General features: G+C 37.6%; 1 protein-coding gene across 1 annotated transcript in view; it reads left to right on the forward strand.

The window, feature by feature from the left end:
* Positions 1–24,396, forward strand: part of LOC113062272 (3-hydroxyisobutyrate dehydrogenase, mitochondrial-like) — a 28,038-nt gene extending 3,642 nt beyond the window's left edge. The window contains exons 4-8 of the mRNA XM_026232006.1: positions 1,472–1,593; positions 11,638–11,771; positions 12,945–13,021; positions 23,430–23,586; positions 23,677–24,396. Coding sequence (XP_026087791.1) covers positions 1,472–1,593; positions 11,638–11,771; positions 12,945–13,021; positions 23,430–23,586; positions 23,677–23,835 — 649 coding nt within the window. The 3' untranslated portion in view covers positions 23,836–24,396. The remainder of the gene's footprint in view (positions 1–1,471; positions 1,594–11,637; positions 11,772–12,944; positions 13,022–23,429; positions 23,587–23,676) is intronic.
* The last annotated feature ends 989 nt before the right edge of the window (positions 24,397–25,385 follow it).

The following is a 25,385-nucleotide window of genomic DNA, read 5'->3' on the forward strand; positions in this document are numbered from 1 at the left end:
CTTTCTGTCCAAAAACTTTTGCCTGGTAGTGTAAGCTGATTATTTTTACTGGTTGAAACAACAGAAAACAAAAAAATAAAAAAATAATGAAAAGTGCTCAGAGTTACTGCAGAAAAAAAAAACATATTACTGGAGACGGACTTGAATGCAAACTGATTGTCTGCCAGCAGGGGGTGCTATGAGAGCGGTAGAACCAGGGGGCAAGGAACTCGACCGGAAGTTGAAGTCGGGTGGGGGCTGCCATCTTTTAGCAGAACTTCACTTGCGTTAGCATTCCCATTGACTCCCATTCATTTTGGCGTCACTTTGACAGCGAATAACTTTACATTTGAGGCGTTTAAAGACTCTGTTTGTCCATTATTTATTTCTAAAGATACACGACAATGTATAAAGGGCTCCATTACCTTCTATGTAACATTATGGCCCCGTATAAACAGTTTTTTGTAAAAAATAGGCTAACGATTGCGTCATAACCACTCGTCTCTCTGTCGCATTACCGTACAGACAGGAGGAGAAGCTTGCAGGCAATTAACTTAATATGGCGTACTGGCATTACATTTTAAAATACTATACAAAATAATTAATCAGAATACTTACTTCTGCTCACTCACGACAAAGAACTCCCCGCTCAAGCTCACAGTCTCTGCAAGATTAACGATGGCAGTTTGCACGCACAGCTACTTGAAGATCTACATCTGTCAGACAGGTTGCTGACGTCGTCAAGCTTCGTTTGAGTCTGCGTGTCAGAAACGGAAGTGCTAAAAAATGCTAAAAATGGGCTTCACTTGTCTCATTTGAGTTCCAATGGGGTCGCTGTGTCCATTTCTTTTACTGTCTATGGGTAGAACTAGCGGTTTCTCCAGTAATGGCTGTAATCAAAGCAGCTTCGCTATTAAGAATGATTCTTAATCAGATAAAATCAAAATGCCATCGAAGTACTTTTGCTCCAAGCGATATGAAATACCTCTAGTTTTGTTTCTTCCAGCTGCTCTCCATTTTCTAGGCTGCTCTCTTTACACAGTGTTGGACTGTTTTTCTTAAGCTTCTTTACACCTAAAGGAGTAACAGTGTCTAAAGTGCTAGAAAAGAGAGAGTACTACCATATTTGTAACAAGAGGTTTGCAGCTTTAGCTGTATGGAGTATACATGAGACTAGATAATGATCTGAGATATCAATGTTCTGCTGCAGAATTTCAATGCCATTGACATCAATTCCATGGGATAGGATTTAATCTAAAGAATGACAATGAGTAGGTCCTGACATGTGTTGTCTAACCCCAGTAGAGTTTAGAATATCTATAAATGCTGATCCCAATGCATCCTTTTCATAATTTTTAAAAATTATCTTTAAGTAGTAATTATTAAACATATAATATGTATCATTTGGATTTCACAACCGGTTAGGCTGATTAAAATATTTCTGGGCTTCTTGTTATGATGTTCTGTTCTGTGATTTTGCCCTTTTCTTAAGGAAGGTAAAAAAAGGCACCCTTCTGATTGACTCCAGCACCATCGACCCTGAAGTGTCCAAAGAGATGGCTGTTACTGCTGAGAAGATGGGTGCAGTGTTCATGGATGCTCCGGTGTCAGGAGGTATGACCAACCTGAAAACAACCTCTTATTACCATTGACAATATATTCGCTCAGTTTAATTGACAATTCACATTGTTTAAATTTCTTGTAAGTGCTCACTGTGGAGATTAGGGCTGCATGATAGTGCAATATTTTATTTTTCTGCGATATATATTGGGATATGAAATTTAATCAAAATTTTTCTTACAAACAAAAATGGGGTGAGCACACTTACGTTCTCGTTTTAAATGATTTAAACATCGACACCATTGTGTCAATTGATGAATATGCGCGAGGGAGAGAGCAAGACAGCGCTCGTGTTGTTTGAAGACGGTGAGTGTGCGGCCGGGGCTCGCTCACTCACTCTCTCTCTCTCGCTTTCTCGCTCTCTCTCGCTCTCTCTCTCTCTTTCTCTCACTCTTTCTCTCACGCTCTCTCTCACTCTCATTGTAATGTTTTCTGAAACGTGGTCAGTAGGGGAAGTCCTTTGCCAAATTGGAGAAAATGAAATGTTGGTTTTAAATGTGTAGAAATAGAAATGTGATTTATGACATGGAATTTTTTGTAAGAAAATTGTATTGAGGTAAAAGGACAAATAGTCTAATAAAGATTTTGTTAAGCCTCTCTCTCTCTCTGTCTCTCTCTCTCTCTCTGCCCTGTTAAACTGACAGGACTTAAAAACACATGCAAATGATAAACTTTCACTCTATGATGGTTAAGATGTGCAATTAATCCCCGGATCACATTCGTCAAGGGCCGGGGAGCACCTGGCCCATACAGTTAATGAATAACGGATCAACTACGACAGCCTACATCAGACATCCTGCGATGTGACTATGGTGAATCCGTACATCGCAATATCGATGCTTAAAGGACACATCGTGCAGCCCTAGTGGAGATGCAATTACATTGTTAAGTGTTGTTTAATGATAGAACTGTGTTCTCACTAAGGCTTTTATTGAGTTCTTGATGTCTCAGTCACCTTTTTTATTATTTTATCATTTTAATTTCTTGTACCCATAGATGCTTGTTCCTATGGCTGATGCTCTGTTACAGATAAGTTATATATTGCAACACAAACTCAGGAAGTTTTAATTTTGTATTTTCTTTAATTTTTTTTTTTTTAAGTTATCATTTATAAGGCAATTATAGTCCTTTTTAATGCACATTAATGATTTTTTTTTACCTTGGTGTCAGTGTAGCAGAATATTTCTTTCTGTAGAGTTAACTGAGACAAAGAAACCTACAATTTTCCAGAAACACAAACACGCTCCCGTTATATTATGCAGATTCTCTGGGAAGGCTCTGTGACAGGGCCTTTAATGGCCTGAGCCGTTATGGAGGACAGCGCTGTCAGTAGCTTTCACTTTGATGGAGCTTTAATGTTGGCTTTCCCAGTGCCAGGGCCTTTCATGTAGATAAAAGGCCATAAAGAGCCGAGAAACTGTCCTGGACAAGCACATTTTTAAGATGCACAAGTTGTGTGAGTAGGGAAACTCCTCAGGCATTAAAGTTTTGTTGGATGTATGTTTACCGATTGGCGTCTGTAGTGCAGACAAGATTTTAAAGAGCCTGTGTGTGGACTAAGCTATAAAAAAGTGAATGGGTGTATGTGCTTAAGCCTTTGGACTAGATTGAGATTTAACCCTTCCTTAACATCTTAGCGGTGGTGATTTACCATTTTCGTCAGATTATATCCTTCTTTCCTTTTGAACAGAAGCCAAATTTATGACTTGGAGACTTGTAAAAAAAACTTATATTTTTGTGCCCAAAAACGTAATGCAAAAGATTAAAGAAATAATTCATCCAAAAAGAATAAAATATATTTTTATTGTCATTATTCAGTCAGGCAAACTCTGAACCCTCATATGATTTATTTAATCATCTGTCCAGTCTTTTTAATATAATGAAAGCAAATTGGGACTAAAAAGCTCAAAGGTGACAAAAATAAGTGCACTATATTCCAAATGGCCAAAATTTAAGTCATTTAATAATTTTGTATCTTTTTTTATTGCCTGCTTATTGTAATTGCATAGACAAACCCAATCACTACATTAAGATTTCTCTTTTTATTTTCCACAGAAATATATACAAATGAAAACACATTAAATTTTGGGGTGAATTATCGCTTTAAAACTTTTTAATTATTATTACTGTTGTTGTTGTATTTATTTAAAAAAAAAAATTATCTGTCCCTCCTAGGCCTATTCATTTGGCAAAAAAATCCAAAGTCAGTTATATTATACACCACATAAAGTAATATAATTTAAAAAATACAACACTAAAATAGAACGAAGCACTCAAGATTCCCTGAATCCAAGCGTTGTACACATAAACAATAGATTATGACCTGAACATTAAGAGAAGGTTTATATTTATCATTAGTGCGGGGCAAGAGATAATTTCTCATAGCCCAAATAATCAGCCTCCAAATGTTTATCAGGTCTGTGGGGAGCATTTATCAGACCATGTTACAAAATACAGCAGCACTGTTACTTAAATAAGCAGAGTGCCCAGAAGGTGGCACTCCAGCCATCATGACGCCTTTGTGTCTGTTCCCAGTGATCTCCCATCTCCTAGCCTCTCATGTAAAGTCTCTTTTGTGGAAATGAAAATTTGCATGTGTGTGTGAATGAGATCATGTTGTATTTTTTAATGCTGATTTTCTTTTGATATAATTTTATACTCTTGGTTTTATGTTCCTCTCTCTGTGCGTCACTAAGGTTTGGCACATCAGACTGTGTTTCTCAAATAATACAGTCGTAAAATGACAAACAAACTCTCGGCCTCTCTCTCTTTTTCGTTCTTTTTGTCTTTTTTGCATAGATTTGTAATAAACTCAAAGGCACAAACCTCACTGTCTGCTGTTGCAGAGTTGGACCCACAACAAACCCGGCTAACGTCACATGCTCTGAAACGTGGGGTGTGTGGCCATTGCTGCATCTAACAAGTGCTTGGCTAGTTAACAGTAATTACTCACATTCCTCGGTTTTCGCTGAGATTGCGGCCACACTGTCGCTGACTCTCACTATGAAGCTCACGGTGGGAAAACTTCGGCTTTCTGTGCAAGAGAGCGTTTGTCACAGTTTTGTGTGTGGTGGGACTGGGTTAAGTCTGGTTTTGTTTGTGTTTTGGTGCATTGCTCTCACGGAGTCTTAACCTCAAGTCAGCGCGGTATTTACTAAAGTACGTAACTCGTAATGTATATTTATTTTAACGTGGTCACTTGCCATATTTGCGTTTTACATTTAATCTCCCCTTTGTTTTCCTTGACCTAATTTTAGGCCTCTTCTGAATGTGTGAAATGATCTTCTTTTCTTCTCTCTTCTCATTTATTATCACTGATCTAACAGCCTGCATACATGAGCCGTCTCGATGGAACAGCTTTCACCCTGCCTTCACCCATCAGGCCCATAAGTAGATCAGTGCTAATAAAGGAGAAAATGACAATCTCAGGCTTTCAGATGGTCCTTTCAAAATGCATTAGAAGTTTAAAGTGACGTGTTAATGTCAAGTCCCTCACATGACCAAACAGACTTGAAAAATAATATTTAGATTGCATTATTAAATGAGTGCTTTAGTCAGACCTGTTTTGACTTTTAAATGTTAATCAATTTTCATAGCTATGTTGTCTCATGCCTAAAAGTTTGTTGTAATATACTGAAAATGTAATGCATATTAATTTTCCAAATTATTACTGTGGCATATATAATAATGAAAAGGGCTGTAATTTTTTTAATTTGAATTTTACTTTTAATAACAAAAATATTTATAACAATGGACAAAATGTTCAGAAATGCATTGCCAATCCATGCAAAGAATAATTCATAAACTGATTTATATAATATGTGTAATAAAATCAGTGTCTGTGTGATTTCTACATGTATTATTTCATATGATTAGTATTTTATATTTATTATTTTTGCATTATATATATGGAACATTTGAATATTTAAAATATTATTATTATTATTATTATTATTATTATTATTATTATCGTTGTTGTTTTTATAGGGTCTTCCAAAATTTATTTGAAGAGGTCAGATGTAAAAGCCTGAAAAATTGCCATCTGTAATGTTCTTTTAAAATTAGCTGCTTTTTTTTTTTCTCAGGCTCTTATGTGTAGGTTCAGTATTTTACTTTAATTGCAATGAATAGTTATTTTCACTGCCTTTAAAGTGAAATGACTGCACATTATAATAGGAGCCTGAGAAAAAAAAGAATTGGATTTTAGAAGATTTCAGATGGCACTCTGAACTCTCTTAATAAATTTTTCTATAATTAATTACCAAAACATTTTAAACTTTAATTATTTAGGGGGGTGGAGGGGTCTGTGCCTAAATAAATAAATAAATATATATATTTATATATTTATTATTATTATTATTATTATTTCAAATGTGTTTATAATGGAATGGATTTTCCAACCATATATAGGTGTATTATGTGTGTTTCAGCATAAATGGCATGCCGTCCCCTATATCATTTTTATGTAAAAAAAAGAAAAAAAAAGAAAATAATAATGTGTGTGAATCTGAGTTTTCATGTTTCATAGCTACAGTGTTAATTAAGTCTGTTACGTTGTTACCTGATAGCATTAACATTACTCACTCAAAACTGTAGGATAACTTGATGGGACAGCAGATGCCCCTTAACAATAGAAAATGTGGACTTTAGATTGACCAGAAACAAGATTACTCATGGAGAGGTGGATCCTCAGATATGTCCTAATGTAGATCAGCTTTCCCCGTGCTGTTTTTGGATGCTGTGAGCATGCTCATTAATATCTCTGCCCTCTGTCGGCCGGAGCAGGAGGGGGAGGAAGAGACTGCCTGATAGATAGGTGAGTGACAGAGGAATTAGCATAACAAGATACTCGCTGGGAAGGCCAGGGACTGTGAGACGTGTGTGAAGGGGGTGGATGGTGTCTGTCCTGGACTCCAGATGGAAACAGACCCATAGCAGCTGTCTAACCAGGACTTTTATAGCAGTGTGTGTGCGTGTGGTTTTATAATGTTGAGTCTGAACAGGAAAGAATTATCAGATATTATGATAGAAAGCAATTTTAAGACTTTAAATTAAAGTTTTAAGACCTGATTTTTTAATGTCTGCACAGTGTGATGTGTATATGATTGCTGCACTAAGAAGTGAATGAAAAGCTGTCCATCATTTTCCGATGTCATCTGGTATGCACGTGTGCCCCCTGTCGAGGAACTGTCATTCAAACCCCCCTCTCCCACTTTAAACAATCACTGTGGGTCACAAAAGTGTGTGTGTAAATGTGTACCAATCATCCACAAGATAAGTGTTGTTAAGCAGCTTTTAAGTCCTCAATTATGGAAAATTTGGAAATGCTGATGATGGTGCTATTCGATGAACATGTGTGCATGTGTGAAGGGCCGCTAATCAGCATCCTTAGGAGCCGATGTATGATGGCTCTTGGCCTGGGAGATCATTGATTCCAGATCATTCTTCACTTGTTGTCCACACTCCGAGGGACCATGCGGTTGTGTGGCGAGGAGGAGGGTGACGATGGCGGTGATTAAAGTCCTGCTTCACATGAATGATGAAGATAATTTGTGCAAGACTCTCTTGTGAACGTGTGAAGGCAGGCACGTTTCGTCTATATGGCCAGCTTGGGCAGAGCCCCACCAGAATATTCATAGCCAACATAAACCTCTATATAAACTGAAACAATAATAAGTTGTAAATGTGTTCAGCATTCTGCAACAAATATTTTTTCAGATTTAAGTCGTAAAGTAAGCAGTATATAGTAAAATCCCGTGCATGGCTTTAGCAGGCATGTATACATGATACTAAGCGGGGCAGACGGTGTCTAACCCCCCCCCCCAAGCTCAACAGCGCCCCACAATTGTGCGATGTAAATCTGTGGTGAAAACGGGAACTGCAGCGCGTTCTAAGGCAGTAACTAGTTGGCATATCTTTTTTTTTTATACTTTGAGTAGTGGATCAAATTAACAAAGTATAAATCCTTTACTTTAAAATGCTCTGTTGAGCATCCTTTACTTTAAAAATGCTCATATATGTTGCCTTTATATGGTTATATTGTGTTTGTTTTATTATTATTCTGAGAATAGACATACAATCGTCTTTCCTCACACGAATTGCTTCACAACTTTCTAAATAAACATTTGGAGGTGATAAATGCTATATTAAGGCAATTATAATACAGCATTTTATGCTGTTCTCCGAGCTTGTCAATCATTAGCACGCCACCCACAGGATAACCCAAGGACATCTCTGCCAAAATTTTATCCGCATATGTCCGCAGAGATTAGAATATAAAGTTTACAATTTTATTTTCATATATTAGTGCTATGATCCAGAATCTGCCCCATCTGAGAATCTGCAGATCTGCAATCTGCAGAATCTTGCATTTGATTGATCTGTGTGAATTTCTCATGTGTGTATGTCTTTATATATGTAAAAAGAAGTGTATTAAGTTTTCTTGGTGTTTTCATTTGTCTGAGAAAGTATCTCCTTTTGGTTGTAATTATAGGTTTAGCCACATGAAGCTAGTAAATATGTTTGTTCCAGTCACACTAGTATGAACTTTCCCCACTGCATCAAAAACCAAAAAAAGTTTCTTAAAGGCATAGTTCACCCAAAAGAGAAATCTTTGCCATCATTTACTCACTCATAGCATGTATGACTTTCTTTCTTCTGTGAAACACCATAGTGTCAGTAGGGCTGTATTGAAACAAAACTGAAAATGCGATTATGGCTTAGTGAGATTATCAAATTGCAAAGTCACTTAAGACGTGCATTAAGCACGCGATTGCGCCGATAATCTTCCCAAACTTGTAATCAGAGTCACTGTCTGTGTCTCAACAAAACAGAAGATTTATGGCCTCTCTGCAGTTTAAATGCAATACTCATATTTAAAGTCATAAATATTATTATTATTGTAATTTTAAAGTTGTATTCTAAAATAAATTATTCATTACAATAAATATTACATACATTTTATTACAATATTACATATTTCTTATTTTGTTTTATATTATTTGGTAGTAGTAATAAGGATAGTAATTATTTTTTTATTTATAGTCTTATTGACTTATTGACCTTTTTTTTAACTCACAATCCTAAAAAACTTCATATGTGTTCATGTTAGTTTTTTGTTCATTTGCTTGATCTATACAGTGTTGTTGTTTTGGACCCCGTTGACTTTCATTACATAACAACATCTTCAGAATATATTATTTTGTGTTCCACAGAAGAAAGTAAGTTATATTGTTTTGCAACAACATGAGGGCAGGTCAATTATGACAGAATTGTTATTTTTTTATAGGTGATTTCTGTAGATGTTCAGTACAGCATGAGAAAAACTAAACTGGCTCATCAAGTTTAAGGAGTTTAGGTGGCATGAGTTCTGTATGCATTTACTGGCCTGATTATCCAATATGGACAAATTTAGCTTTGATCGTAAACTAAATGAATCATTGACATCCTCTGATTTTATCGAGGTTTACCTAATGTTTTTACAGCAGTGTTTCTGGTATTGGAAACACCATAAGAACGGTTCCTAGAATGTCCTCTCGAGATCTCTTTAATGTCCTGCCAGCACAGGCGTTTAGAGAGACAGTCGCTTTCGAATCCCTATTGTATGTTTGTGATCAATGCTGGTCTTTTTACAGTCAAAAAGAAAGTTATTGATCAGCTCAGGAGGCTAGCTGATAGATTGCAAAAAGGACAAGTGTATTTGTGTATGCGTCTGGGAGGGCTGAATAAAGAACTGATTTCGTCATTTAGAGTCTTTATTACTGTCAGCAGTTCTAGAGGTTCAAGAGGTTCGCATGGGGTTTTTATTTACACACAATAAAGGCTCTGCGATCTACACGCTCGATGAGGTGGTTTAAGCTCCACCGTCTCGCTTTGCCTGAGAAAATGTTCTCATATCCACAAATGTAGTTTAATGTAACTTTGCCACTAATTAAACATTTCGGTGTTGTAAAAAGCGCTTAAAGCATTAACTGTTTTTTTTTTTTTTACTGTTTAAAGTGCTGGAAAGAGAGTTTGTGGTACCTGACACCAAAAATAACTGCGTACGTCTCCGTCAGAACTCACGTCCATGTGGGTTTCTTCATAAGCCTATATATTTACTGTCTTTCAATCTAATGTAGAGTTGATTTTTGTACTTGTTTGTTGAGCAGTTTCGCTTACCTGATTTGGGTAAGCGAGAGCTACTCAGGTCATCTTAACACCTTTGACCTTTTTTAAATGCATTTTACAGATCTTTCACCAAAAAAAAAAAAAAAAAAAAAAATATATGTATATATATATATATATATATATATATATATTTCATTAGATTAGATTAGGCCTACATGATAAGTCTTGGATTTCAGTTTATTTTGCCATAATGACCAGCTTTTCTGTGTGTTATTAAATAACTGAATAAATACTCAAGTTCATCAATGATAGATGTCAGTTGACTTTAATTACTTTATTACAAGTCTTAATAGAAAACTAACATTACCTTAGGCAAATACATAGTTTTAATTACATAGTCCATAGGACATTAAACAAAGATTTGACCGTAGAATGCTGCAGTTGACCAATTAGATTCAAGTATTTAAATGAGCCACATTATTACGTTCGTCCTTTGGTATGATCTTGTATTTTTCTTTTTAGGCCACTGTCTGCATTTTCATATTGCTCTAGCATTACTTTTAGCATTGTAAATATGCTAATGGGATGTCTTCATTAAATGTAATAAAGCAGTTGAATCTAAAAAAGCGTGCACATTTTGAAAGTAAAACTGCATACTAATGCTTGTTTACAGAAAAACAAAACAAGCACACATGCATTTATTCTTCAAGATGCTATGTAGAGTAAGGGAAATGACAGACACTCGGAGCTAATGAGAGAATTATTGATGACTGATAAGTACGGCTAAAATCAATAAGGGGAAGTCTCTCTTTTTTCTTTCTCTCTCTCATTCTCTTTACCTCTGTTTCACGCGATCTATCTTGCATCAGCTCTTTTCTCTTGGTCTTTAATAATTAACTTCAGCATTATTAGCTTCTCAGTATAAACAGCTTATTCATTAGTGTTGACATGCACACAAACAGATCACTCACCTCAAAGCACTGCATGCTTTTTTTCTCATGTCATATTGTATCTGTTGTGTGATATACATTGGATTTGTGTGTTATGTGGATATTAGGGATTTCAGTGCAGCAGATGTAGTTTTTTTTTTTTTTTTATCTGGCCAATTTTATTGCTTTAATTGCATTCTAATCGGGCAAATCCCCGGACACACATATCTATGTCAGCAGTGTTGAAAGCACCCCTCCCATGTAGAACATGGCACGCTTTAACGTGATTGGCCACGCTTGGTCCTTTTAAGGCGTGGCGCTTAATTGAACATGATAAAGTGTAAAGTTAATTACCCCATAGAGCTGTCACTCATACCCCAGGGGGCGTGTTCACTTAGGGGGAGGAGTGTCGCTTCAGGCACAGCTGTCGTACGCAAGTGTATGTGTTTGTGGGGAGGGGGACAATAGGTCCTTGTCCTCAGAGAGTTGTGAAGGATGATTTGGACAATCGGCTTTTAAAGGCAAACACTCAAATGTTGTCCCGCTGGTGCCAGACAGCTTATTAATACCCTCCTCTGCCCTAAAACGCACACGCACACACACACACACACACACACACACACATACACTGTTGACTAAATCCTGACCTGTTTATGTTAAATTAGAAGGTTACATTTAGTCATTTATAATGCTTCTCAGCTGTACAATAACTGTAGAAAGAAAATGGTGATCGCATGATAAAAAATCTTTGGATCTTTGAACATGTAGTAAGACATTAATGATGTTGTTGTTTTGTTTTTTACCATGTTGATGTGCCATAACTAATATGAAGTAAGTTTAATTTAGTTTAGTTTAGTACTTTGACATAACCGTCTCTTGAGGCCATCATTATAATGGTACCACCACAGCACTTACAGATATACACACTGAAAACTGACAATTTAGTGATTCTGTGCACATGTTACTATGATTTCTCAAAGCGTGACTGTGTTTTGTCCAGGTGTTGGTGCAGCCAGTCTGGCTAAACTCACCTTCATGGTGGGCGGAGTTGAGGAGGAATTTAATGCTGCCCAGGAGCTGCTCACGTGTATGGGAGCAAATGTAGTGTACTGCGGCCAAGTTGGGAGTGGACAGGTAAATACACACAAACATGAATATCCTTTAGCCTATAATCATTTATACATTCTAGAGATGGTGACATCAGTGGAACTTCATAGAAAACCATGGTATGACCACCACGACATTTTTGAGAATCATATCATGTTCTGAAATGGCCAAGTTTTTTTTTTTTTTTTTTTCAGCATGCTCTGTTTAAACCGAGCGGCAACCTCCCGCTCTCTCTCGTGAGGCCAATAAGGAAGTGACTAAAACTGCAATTCATCGATTGGCCGCTTGAGGCTGGCTGCAGAAGAGAGTCAGTCCCATAGACTCCCCATGTTAAAATGCCCAAATTTACAGCAGAAAAAAACATGTTTACAGCCTGGTTCAAAAAATGATTTTGGTCTATATTGCTAATTTTGCCCTTCATGACAACTGTGAGGGGGGTGATTTTTTTTATAACTCATCCGTTTAGATTATATTAAGCCTTAAAGTTCTGCATAATTAAGGGTGTGGCCACTTGAGTGACAGGTGGATTGCCGCTGCTGACAATGCCGTCGTGCTAGGTGGGCGTGGCTTCAGCAATCAGCTCCCGCCTTTTTGCCCATTTTCGATTATCCGGGAGAGTCGCGCGGTGACGCGCTGCCAAGATGGCGACGGCACGCTCTGCACACTTTAGGCTTCAAAACCGCCATTGAGAAGTCTATGGGTGACATCACGGACACTACGTCCATATTTTTTTTACAGTCTATGGTTTAAACACATTCATTCAAGATCAGTCTAAATGAGAGCTTTTTAAAAAGTAAACTTTCAGCTCATTTAAAATGCTTGCAAACTTAATTTCCCTCATTTTGCTTTTCTATTGTTATATTATCATCTATCCTGTGTCAAGTTTCTGAAGTGTCTTTGACACTGGTAGTTGACAGCAAATGTGTTTGACGTGTACATCTGTGTTATGTCCAAGTTGCTGTATCTTTGTTACCATATTATGATCATTTTAACCCACTTAATTTCTTAAAATTACAGAATGTATTTATAGTATCCTAAAAAGATTTGATTATTCATGATATGACCCATTTAAAGGAACACTCTAAGGACTATGTGGTGCTTAACAAATTCCTTATGTACTGGAATTAAAAGGTTACTACAAAACCTTTAAATTAAATTACTTCTGTGGCTGAACTGATGTTTTGCACTTTTCTTTTTCAGGCAGCGAAAATCTGCAACAACATGCTGTTAGCAATTGGCATGATTGGTACAGCAGAGACCATGAACCTCGGAATCAGGTGAAGTGTGTGTGTGTGTGTGTGTGTGTATGAGGATGAGGGTGCTCTCTAGCTCAAAGAATTTGAAAAAAGTAGTCAATATGTCTCCTGCTCTAGTTCCAACCTGCCACACAATTGCTTTGTATAAGAAGCAGACTGAAATGTTCTTATTTCATTATCTTTTATTTATTTCAAAACATCCTGTGAAAAGTGTAGAGAGTATCCTGTCTTTTTATCATTACTGATGAATGTAGTAAATGTTTTTATATAATATGTTATAGTGAGAACTGAGAAGAATGGGAAATTATATCAGAGTATATTGCTTGTCAGTGTTGCTTGCATATAGCTACAGCTTTATATGTTGGAGTCAACACATCAAGGTATTCCTTATACATATTGTTACAGCCCTGCCTATTTTTCTCTTATTTTGGTTAAGGTTGCAGGTTCCTCCTGGATGGGCGGGATTCCAGTGTTAATTATTGGCACCTGTGGCACCCTATTTAAGAGGCTCATGGAGCTGTGATCACTCTCTCTCATTTTTGGTTTGTTTGTTTGAAGAGTGGGTTGATATTTTGTGTTCACATTTGTTTTCCACAACTCCACAAACCCAATTTCTAACAGCTATTTGATTTGATTCATTTGTTATTCTTTAATACTTTGACCCTAGACATTATTTGATTAATTTGAAATAAATTTATAATTGTATTGAAACCTATTTTTGTCTAAGTGCCCTCTTTATGTTGTGACTTTGAGCCGGGTCGTAACATAAATTGGAGCCTCGTCCGGGATCAAATTCTTGTTTGAAGTTGGGGTTTTGTGACTTGTTTTTCAAGTTTTTTGAGAGTGGAGCATGGAAAAGGTTCATAGTTATTGGATTAATAGAGGACTCCGGTTAGGTAGAGTGGTCCAGCTGGGTTGCTAGTCAATCCTTCCAACGGAGCACTGTTTGTTTTGTTAGTTTGTTTTGTTAGTTTGTTATTTTTGAAGGTATCCCGGGTGGAGATTTAATCTCTGTTGGGGGTGCGCTATTCAGGGCCTGGTTTTTACCAGGTGACATGAAGTTCAGCGTTTAAAGTGGCCCCGAGCCTGGTAAGCCTTTGAAGATTAGAGAGGTTCGTTTTTTTTTGTTTGTGTAGTGTTTTACCGGAGTGGTTCTCTAGTATCCATGCCAATTGGTGTGGTACTTTGAATCAATGGCTAGTGTTGGGAACTTGTGAAATTTATTTTGTTTGTTTGCTTTTGAGAGAGCATTTTTTTTCATCCCCACTTTCTTCAAATTGGTAAGTAATTTTACACCAATAACAAACGTAGGGAGTCAATATACTAATTAACATGCAGTTTCGTGGTAGCTACCTTGTTGAATATTGTCAGCAGTTCAGGAGTGATTGCGTGACTTATGAATTAATCTCTTTTGTAAGAGTATTATATTGTTGGCATGCTACTTGCGGAGAGGGTTTTGTTAAACCTTTGTATTCGTTCTCCATAGAGAAGATAAGGGGACTGATTCTGATTTGTTAATCTGATTTGTTGGTGTAGATTAAATTACCATTAAGTAACTTTGTGGAAATGGAGTTGTGTATAAGGTAAATTTTTTTTTTTTGGTGGAGTATATTTAAAGGATATTGTTCTGATTCGTGTGAACTCCTAAAGTGGCTACTTGTTTGAAAACTTAGAGGTTTTTAGCAATGGCTTCCAATGTGGAAGAATTTCTAAAAGAACCTTCAGAGGAAGCACTTGAGAAGTGCACTAAAGAGCAGCTTTTGTTGGTTGCTGCTCATTATAATATAGAGCTCACTAAAAGTGATAAAAAACTTAAGGAGTCTATCTTAAAGAACTTGAGGGGCACTTTAGAGGAAGAAGGAGTTCTAGTTGCAAAGTTACATGTTCCAAGTAACGTTGACAGTGAAGTAAAGCTAAAAGAGATTGTGTTACGAGAAAAGGAGTTAGAATTGGAGGCAGTGAAGTGTCGCTTAGAACATGATAGAATAGCTTTGAAAGAAAAGGAGTTGCACAGAGAACTTGAGTTGAGGAAATTGGAGGGCCAGGAAAGGGAGCGTGAGCGTGCCTTTGTCCTTAAAAAAATGGAGTTAGAGTTGGCAGGTAGGACACCTGAGGGTCAGCCCCCTGTTTCACCTTTTGTAGTACCTTCAGAGTCTTCTCAAAGTGTAGGGCAAGCTTTTGATATTGGTAAGCATATTAAAATGGTTCCTCCATTCTCTGAAAAAGAGGTAGAGAAGTATTTCTCCCACTTCGAGAGAGTCGCTACTTCATTGAAGTGGCCAAAGGATGTTTGGACGTTGCTTTTACAATGTGTGCTTACAGGTAGGGCTCAAGAGGTTTATTCATCACTTAGTTTAGAACAGAGTGCTGTGTATGATACAGTTAAAACTTCTATTCTTCATGCTTACGAGCTAGTACCTGAAGCATATCGGCAACGTTTTCGAAATTACATCAAAAGTGATAGGCAGACGTTTGTGGAATTTGCGCGGGAAAAGGAGAACATGTTTGTTAGGTGGTGTGCTTCTAGGCAAGTGGAAACTAAAGACCAGCTTAGTGACTTGATTCTCTTAGAGGAGTTTAAAAATTGTGTCCCAGCAGTTCTGGCTACATATTTAAATGAACAAAAGATTTCCAAATTGTTTGATGCCGCTGTTATGGCTGATGAGTTCGCTTTAACCCATAAAGGGTTATATGGAAACCATAACCCAAGAAGAAATTATCAGGATCATAGTAAAGCTGTTTTGGCCGGACCTGACTCTTTTTCAACTTCCTCTAGCAAGCTTAGTGCGGTTTCTTCTAAGGCAAACATCATCTGCTTTTATTGCAAGAAGCCAGGGCATAAGATATCAGAATGTTTTGTTCTTGGTAAGAAAGCAAAATCTACCAAGCCAGTTGGATTGGCTGCTGCAAGCCATTTTCCTGTACAAAAAAGTGCTGAATGTTTTGGGGTTCAGTCTTTGAAGTTTGGAGACTTGGGTACTAGTGACTGTTTAACAGATTATGCTCCTTTTCTTACCACAGGAGTTGTGTCTCTACCAGGGCAAGAAAGTGGTGTTCCAGTGAGTATTCTTAGAGATACAGGAGCCTCACAGTCTTTATTACTTGAGGGAATTTTGCCTCTCTCTAACCAGACTGCTACAGGAGCTCAAGTGTTGGTAAGGGGAGTTGAAATGGGTTCTGCTGTTGTTCCTCTACATAGCATTGAGATAAAATCACCATTAGTGTCTGGTCAGGTAGTGGTGGGTGTACGATCTTGTTTGCCAATTGAAGGGGTTTCATTTATTTTAGGTAATGATTTGGCTGGTGTCAAGGTCACACCTAATGCTCAAGTTATTGAGGTCCCTATGTCAAGTGAGAACTCTGATCTGTCTCAATCTTTTCCTAATGTTTTTCCAGTATGTGCTGTGACTCGTGCTATGTCTAAACAGACTTTTAAGTCTACCGATAAAAAAAGAGCAGATTTTAATTTCGATCTAGCTGATACCTTTTTAAGGGTGTTTGATGAAAAGAAGAGAGATGAAGTTGTGCCTGTTAAATCTTTAATAGTGTCAGGTAAGGCAGAGCTAGAAAAATCCCAGGAGATTCCTCCTAAAGAGACTGCAATTACCAGAGATCAGCTCATTTTAGAGCAGAGTAAGGATTCTTCTTTATCTTCTCTGTTTGAGGAAGTGAGCACTGAACAAGAAGTAAATGAATTGTCATGTGGCTATTTCCAAAAGGATGGGGTCCTAATCCGAAAATGGCGCCCACAATCATTATCTAGACAGGATGAGTGGGGAAATGTCTTTCAGATTGTGGTACCTCAAGTTTTCCGTAAAGACATACTCAAGCTAGCACATGACTGTAGCATGGCAGGACATCTTGGTGTGAATAAGACTTATAATAGTATATTGCAAAATTTCTATTGGCCTGGTCTAAAACAAGATGTTGTAGCATATTGCAGGACCTGTCATATTTGTCAGGTAGCTGGTAAACCTAATCAGACTATACCTGTTGCTCCTTTGCATCCTATTCCGGCTTTTGAGGAAGCCATTTGGTAGAGTTTTAGTAGACTGTGTTGGTCCTTTGCCTAAAACCAAACATGGCAACCAATACTTACTAACTGTTATGTGCGCTTCTACTCGCTTTCCAGAGGCTATTCCTTTAAGGAAAATAACAGCTCCCATGGTAGTGCAGGCCTTGCTAAAGTTTTTTTCAATGTTTGGGCTTCCTAAGACTGTTCAGTCTGACCAAGGATCCAATTTTATGTCTGGGATTTTTAGGCAGGTGTTGGATCAGTTAGGAATTTCACATTGTCATTCTAGTGCCTACCATCCAGAGTCCCAAGGGGCTCTCGAGAGGTTTCATCAAACCTTGAAAACAATGTTAAAAACCTACTGTCTTGAGTTTCAGCGGGACTGGGATGAAGGAGTACATCTCATGCTTTTTGCGGCCAGAGAAGCTGTGCAAGAGTCTTTGGGGTTTAGTCCTGCTCAATTGGTCTTCGGACATAATGTCCGTGGCCCTTTGAAATTGTTGAAGGAACAGTGGCTGGCTGAGGTAACAGATTCTTCCAACTTACTGGACTATGTTAGCCATTTTCGATATCGGCTTAGTAAAGCCTGTGAAATTGCCAATTCTAATCTCGCTAGCTCGCAGAAAAAGATGAAGGCCTGGTATGATAAGCGGGCTAAAAAGCGATCTTTTTCAGTAGGGGATCGAGTTTTGGCTTTGCTTCCTGTCCATGGTTCTGCGTTGCAGGCCCGTTTTTCAGGGCCTTACACAGTTGAACGCAAGGTTGGTGATCTTGACTATGTCATTTCTACTCCAGGCAGACGAAAGAAAAGTCGTCTCTGTCATATTAATATGCTGAAAGAGTATTTTACTAGAGAAGGGAGTTTTGATTTAACCAAGAAGATGGTGGTGTTACCTTGTACTCCAGTAGTTTCAGAAGGAATCAGTGAAGTGATGGTTCCTACACCTCGGTTAAATAATTCTGAAATCCTGTTTGATCTTGAGGCTTATCTATCTTATTTGCCTCAAGTTGAAAGGTCTGTTCTTGTAGAGCTGATTAGCTCTTATGAACCACTGTTTCCAGATGTGCCTAACCAAACTAATCTGGTAGTGCATGATATTGATGTTTCAGGTGCTGCCCCTGTGAAGCAACATCCCTACAGGGTGGGTCCTGAAAAGCGTGCACTGTTGAGTAAGGAGGTGGCTTATATGGTTGAACATGGAATTGCTGTACCAAGCCAAAGTGCCTGGAGTTCTCCATGTATTTTGGTGCCAAAGTCTGATGGGTCTATGAGGTTCTGTACAGATTTTCGTAAGGTTAATGCTCTAACCAAAGTAGATTCTTATCCATTGCCCCGATTGGATGACTGCATTGACCGGGTGGGTTCTGCCAGGTATGTAACCAAGTTAGATCTTTTAAAAGGTTACTGGCAGGTTCCCCTTTCTGACAGAGCCAAAGAGATGTCAGCATTTGTGACTCCAGATGGACTATGGGAATATCAGGTTATGGCTTTTGGAATGCAAAATGCTGCATCTACCTTTCAAAGGTTAGTTAACCAAGTAATATCTGGGTTAGACAATTGTGAAGCCTATTTGGACGATATTGTGGTATACAGCCCTGACTGGAGTAGTCATGTAGCTCAGCTTAAAGCGCTCTTAGACCGTTTGTTGGCTGCTAATCTGACTGTTAACCTCGCTAAATGTGAGTTTGCCAAAGCAACCATTACCTATCTGGGCAAAATTGTGGGGCAAGGTCAAGTTCGAACTATTCGGGCTAAAGTTGAAGCTATAGATCATTTCCCTGTTCCTCAGTCTCGTAAAGATCTAAGGAGATTTTTGGGAATGACCGGCTATTATCGTGCCTTTTGTCCCAATTTCGCTAGTGTAGTGAGTTCTCTTACAGACTTGTTAAGTCCAAAAATTGATTTTGTGTGGACAGACAGTTGCCAGCAGGCATTTGATAATGCCAAGGCCCTGTTGGTTAATGCCCCTATCTTGGCAGCGCCAAATTTTAAAAAATGCTTTCAAACTGGCAGTAGATGCAAGTGAAAATGGGGCAGGGGCAGTTCTTTTGCAGGACGATGATCAAGGTATTGAACACCCAGTCTGCTTCTTTTCTAAAAAGTTTAATTCCCACCAAAGAAATTATTCTGTAATTGAGAAGGAAGCCTTGGCAATGATTTTAGCAGTTCAACATTTTGAGGTTTATTTGAGTAGTGGCAACCCAATTGAAGTGTTGACTGATCATAATCCACTAGTTTTTTTGCAGCGAAGTTGCAACTCTAACCAGCGGTTGATGAGATGGAGTCTCTTTTTGCAGTCTTTTCCTTTACAAATTCATCACATCAAAGGAAAGGAGAATGTTTTAGCCGATGCACTGTCTCGTGTATGACATTCTATACTCCTGTTTTTTTTTGTAAATGTTTTGACATATTTGTTTATTTTATTATTTGTTAAATTTATTGTGTTAAATACTTTAGGTTATTTAACATTTTGTTGATTGAGGTGTTACAGCCCTGCCTATTTTTCTCTTATTTTGGTTAAGGTTGCAGGTTCCTCCTGGATGGGCGGGATTCCAGTGTTAATTATTGGCACCTGTGGCACCCTATTTAAGAGGCTCATGGAGCTGTGATCACTCTCTCTCATTTTTGGTTTGTTTGTTTGAAGAGTGGGTTGATATTTTGTGTTCACATTTGTTTTCCACAACTCCACAAACCCAATTTCTAACAGCTATTTGATTTGATTCATTTGTTATTCTTTAATACTTTGACCCTAGACATTATTTGATTAATTTGAAATAAATTTATAATTGTATTGAAACCTATTTTTGTCTAAGTGCCCTCTTTATGTTGTGACTTTGAGCCGGGTCGTAACACATATGAAATATGTATTCATATTCACTTGAATGCAGTCTCTGAATCTAGTGTGCATGAAGCAGTGTCATCCCTCTTCTCAGGGATATAAGGATCTCATATGCACTTATACAGACTCATTTAGATGCCTTGGGTTCCTGGCTGTCATAAATCTCCCATGCTGCACTGCAGCCTGTCCTCTCTTGCAGCACACTGCACATAGAGAATGTCAAGAGGATGTTTGTTTGAAAATACTGTAATGTTCTCTTTTTCATTAGAATGCAAACGGGTGCTCAGGAGTAATAATTAGTCGATCACTACAGGGAATTATCAGTAGGTTTTCCCACCTTTCTAATAGTATCTTTTGTTCTTTTTGTTCCTAACTGTATTTTTAGGACCTTCTATGAATAGTGTCCAAAATTGAGCCTATATACATTTAGGACCAATTTTGTATTCTATTGCCCTGTTTCCAAAATGGAGAACATCCACATAAAAAAAAAAAAATCAGTATCATCTATTTTTCAATAACTATGACAACAATATTGCCATTAATATTATTAAAATAATCTAATTCCATTTCTTATTTCTTCCCTGGTTGATACAATTAGTTAATAATTTAATAATGTCAACTGCAGTAAAATCAATATTTAATTCAGATTCTCAACATTTTGACATTTTATATGGTTTTATTTTGTTTTAATTGTTACATTTGAGAAATTGTCCATGAATAAGGTACAAAATTGGGTTTACATAGAGAGTGAGAGAGACACACACACACACACACACACACACACATATATATATATATATAAAACACAGGATTTGTGATCTCTAATGTTTTATAAGAGTAATGAGGCACCATATTGTACACTCTTTGTAGAAAAAGGCCTTTTCCTTATTTTTCTTCCCAACGAGTGCTGAGTATCTCAGGTCATATGTGATGTTCGGCTTGGAAAAGAAGTGTCCCCAAATGACGGTTATCTCCCCTTTCGCTTTCTCTCTCCATCTATCTTCACTTATGCATGCATATGCTGCTGTCTACACTTTAAGAGCAGTAGCTACAGCCGAGAATGAGCCCGATGTTTTTAATGATGCCACATACACACAACTGAGAGGCTTTGAAAGTTCATTCACCACACAAGCACCCTCACACACACACACAGCCTGTGTACAGATGTTTAAAAAGATAATTGACATTTAGTAATAAACTCGTTTGTTGCCTCTTAAAGACATTAATAAAATTGTGGCCTGTGTGTGTTTGCTTATAAGCCTGTGTGTTTATAATCCTGAGTGCACCAGGGCTTGATGAAGAAATGAGAACAAGAAGCATAAGTGTGTAAACATAAGTATTTAACAAAACGGGCCCCCCTTCTAATGCAGTGATCAAACATCAAACGCCTCTAGTTTATTTCCTCCCTTCCTTTTTCTTTAACTGTAATTTACTCATCCTGTTTAACTAGACTCTCACATCTGTTTTCCTTTCTCTCGCTGCCATGGTATTAACCTGCACACACTTCACACTTGATTTCATCCGCCAAATTTTAACAAGTATCCTTTGAAACTGTCTCTTTCATGTAAATATGATGTGTAAACGGTTTGGATAATATCCATAGGAGCAAAAAAAATGCTATACAAAATGAAGTTTAGCATGTTAACAGTTACACACACACACTAATTTCTTGTGCCGAGAGAGTGATTTGTGCTATAGCAGAGAAGCCAGGTTGCAGTTGAGGTGCTAACCTTTTCAGTCACTGACCCAGAATGTGTGTGTGTGTGTGTGAGAGAGAGAGAGAGAGAGAGAGAGAGAGAGAGCGAGCTGGGGGAAGGAGGGGACAATGTTGAACATATGTCATCGTTTGTTCCCAAGAGACCAAGAGACACAGACATAAAGGGGGAAAGTGAGAGAGAACGGGAGATTGATACGGGGTCAGTCAGTGGGCTGTTTATAGACATTAGACTTCCCTAACACAACTGTTAAATGACAGCGTTGCTCACAAACACACACATTATTGAAATTTAATTTTCCAAAACAGCCTGTAAAAACCGACAGTGTGGGACGGACGGATGGAATAATAGAAAGGGGAAAGAAATTGACATTTTATGCACAGCTGTGTGTCCTTGTTTCTTAATTGTTGCATAGACTTCTAAAAGTCTTGGTGTGAGTGAATGTGTACGTGAAGGCACGGCCCCTGAATGAGAGACAGGTGGAGTTACTGTATAACTGCACTTAAACACTCATCATAATTTAATAAACCTAAGAGAGCTAAAAAGCACACTTTACTGTCTCACCACCACTGCTGCTCCGGCTTGAGTCCACACGCACACGCGTGTGTGTCGAGGAGCTCTTGATGTGGTCATATTTATGTTCTTGTTAAAGCAAGAAACAGCAGTTCTTTGCCCAGTTACACATCATCCTCAAATTTCTCTCTTTTTTTCCTTTCGTTTCAAAACTTTTTGTCAACTGCCAATTTTTTTTGTTCGTCAAAGCAAACAGTATGCTATTTGACAGGGTTTATTTATTTATTAGTAGTGTCTGGATCAGTAATGTGCAAAAATATTTCGTTTTTGTTATTCATTTATTCTAATATACAGAAAAAATGCAATTCATACATAAAAAAATGCTATTTAAACATTTTTCTACTTTAAGCATCGGTTTAGTTTAGTGTTTGGAGTTAAAATCTATTTTGATAGTTTTGGGGGGGCATAAAGTAAAAAAATGTCAAGGTTGAGACAATCATCCTGATATCATCATGAAAAAATATGCATAAAAATGCCTCATTAAAAGAACAAAATCCTTAACTGTTCTCTTGAGAAAGTAGTTACGCACAATTATGGATTATTTAGTAGAACAATTGTCATCAGATAATAGATAATAAGATAATAAATAGATAATTCTAGTTCAGACTAAAATTCATAAATATTTGTAATATTCATTTACATTTTTAGTGTGATTACATCAAAACTTTTCTTGAAAAAAAATACAAAAATAAAAACGGTATAAGAAAAAACATTATGAAAGCAACGTGAATATGAAGTGTATGTTTCTACTTGGCACAGGTATTTTTCTTACATCATATAGTAGAGATTTGACCGTGAGCTCTTTTGACTAAATAAGTAAACAGACACCTAACTCCAACCTAACAACCACATAGATAAGGCCTAGCAACCACTCACTTGGCAGCAGCTTTCTTCAGAAAATCTTTGTGTTGTGTTTGCTGTCTTGTCAGTTTTGGTCTTTATTATACAATGTTATTTGGGTGCACAGTCATTTGTAAAGCAGCAAGGCCCATTTCACTCAGATCTACTTTAAATGCAAGACTGAAGTCACCCTGTTTTCTGCTATGGGGGACAGACTGGTGGGGCGAATTAATAAGACAGCTGCTTGTGTCAGAGTTTTATTACCCCTGCATTTGTGTGGGGGACAACAAGCGCGAGAGTGGAAAATGATGAACTACAGCTCCTGTTAAATATCAATACTGTATTATCCAGGCCCGTTTTCCACTTAGGGATGATCTGGTCCTAAGCTTAAAGGTCAGTGTTGTTTCTGACCTCTGTCCATTGACCTATCTCTCTCTTTTGATCAGACTGGGTTTGGATCCAAAGCTGCTGGCAAAGATTCTGAACATGAGCTCAGGACGATGTTGGTCTAGTGACAAGTATAACCCTGTCCCAGGTGTCATGGAAGGAGTGCCCTCCGCAAACAACTACCAGGGAGGCTTTGGCACAAAGCTAATGGCTAAAGTATGTGGTTTCTTTTGATCATATGTATTAATTAACGCCAAGTCTAAACAACTTTAAGGCGAAGGAGAATAAAACATGTTGTGTTCACAGGATCTTGGTTTTGCTCAGAACACTGCGTCCAGTACACGGACCCCAATTCCTCTTGGTTCTTTGGCACACCAGATCTACCGCACAATGTGTGCTCACGGCTACTCAAACAAAGACTTTTCCTCCATCTTCCAGTTTTTACGAGAGGAGGGGGTACAGTAGGTCAAGTGGAACTGGCCCATAATCTGTGTGAGAAACAGACATTATGATTGGCTGGTTTAGTATTGATATGCATATGTGTCTAATTTGAAAGGGATGTTACAGGTATGTTGAAGCTAATGAGTGTAGCATTAAGAGACTGATACCTCTGTTAGGTTGTAGCCTGATGCTGACATTCAAAACTTCGCAGAGCCATTTTTAAGTGTTTTTAGTTTTGTACGACCTGTTCACACTGTTACTCAAGCTTGCTTACATCACACATTTACTGCAATTGTGTACAGTCATTAGATTCCATTTGATTCTACTTCGAGCAGGTTCTGAACCAGAATTGATTTTAGGTCCTGATCAGACACTGTTAGAATGCAGTGATGCATAAACATACCTCATCTGTTTCAGTTTTCCCTTAACTGAATCAAAACTGTGAAAAATTTTACAAAGTAGTGGGTCCCCCATTTTTTCTTGAAAAGTTACATTAAAGGAATAAGTGCCCCAAAAATTAAAAATGTTGAAAATGTAGTCTTCCTCAGGTCATCCAAGAAGTAGATGAGTTTGTTTATTCATTGGAACAGATTTTGAGTAATTTAGCATTACATCACTTGTTCACCAATGGATCATCTGCAGTAAATGGGTGCAATTAGAATGAGAGTCCTAACAGCTGATAAAAACATCACAATAATCCACATATAATCCAGTCCATCAATTAATATCTTGTGAAGTGAGAAACAGTACCATCATTAAGAGGTTTTAACTTCAAACCACTGCTCCTGGCTAAAATGCATGTTCTACAAACATTATTTTGCTTTCTCCAGTAAAAAGGACATTTAATCCGAATCGAGAGAAATATGCACAGATCAAAAGAGTTCTAAACCAATATGTCAGTGGATTTTGACGTGAGACAGGTGATGGACTTTTTCATTGGAGGAAGCGTTTTTATTGATTATGAACTTTTAAAGTTTTAAACTCTTTAAAGTTAAAATGCCTTAATAATGGATTCCTTTATTTAAACAATGAACACACAGCTTTTCGCATCACAATAATTGACCAGCCAATAATTGATGGACTGGAGTCATGTGGATCATTTGTGTGATGTTTTTATCAGCTGTTTGGACTCTCACTTTGACGGCACCCATTCGCTGCAGAGAATCCATTGGTGAACAAGTGATGTAATGCTTAATTTCTCCAAATCTGTTCCAATTAAAAATAAACCCATGTACATCTTGGATAGCCTGAGGGAAAACTTTCAGCAAATTTCCATTATTGGTGAACTATTCCATTAAAACGTACCTCTGTTTTACACTAGATAGATTATACACTTGCTTATCTGTCTTTATTCTGACCACAATTTTTCTTGTTTTTCATTTCTTATCCACAAAACAAAGGGTTTAAAGTCGCCCTGTAGTGTATGTACATATGTATATTTGTAATGGTGCTGTATTGAGAATGAGCAGTGTTAATGGTCTCTATTTTACAGAGGACCTGTTGACCCCTAAGAAGAGACCGATGCCATCTGTGTGCTAGGCACATACACACGCACAAGGCTCAAGAATCATGGT

Source organism: Carassius auratus, chromosome 44, assembly GCF_003368295.1.
Source record: "Carassius auratus strain Wakin chromosome 44, ASM336829v1, whole genome shotgun sequence".
In the NCBI taxonomy this organism is placed as follows: domain Eukaryota; kingdom Metazoa; phylum Chordata; class Actinopteri; order Cypriniformes; family Cyprinidae; genus Carassius; species Carassius auratus.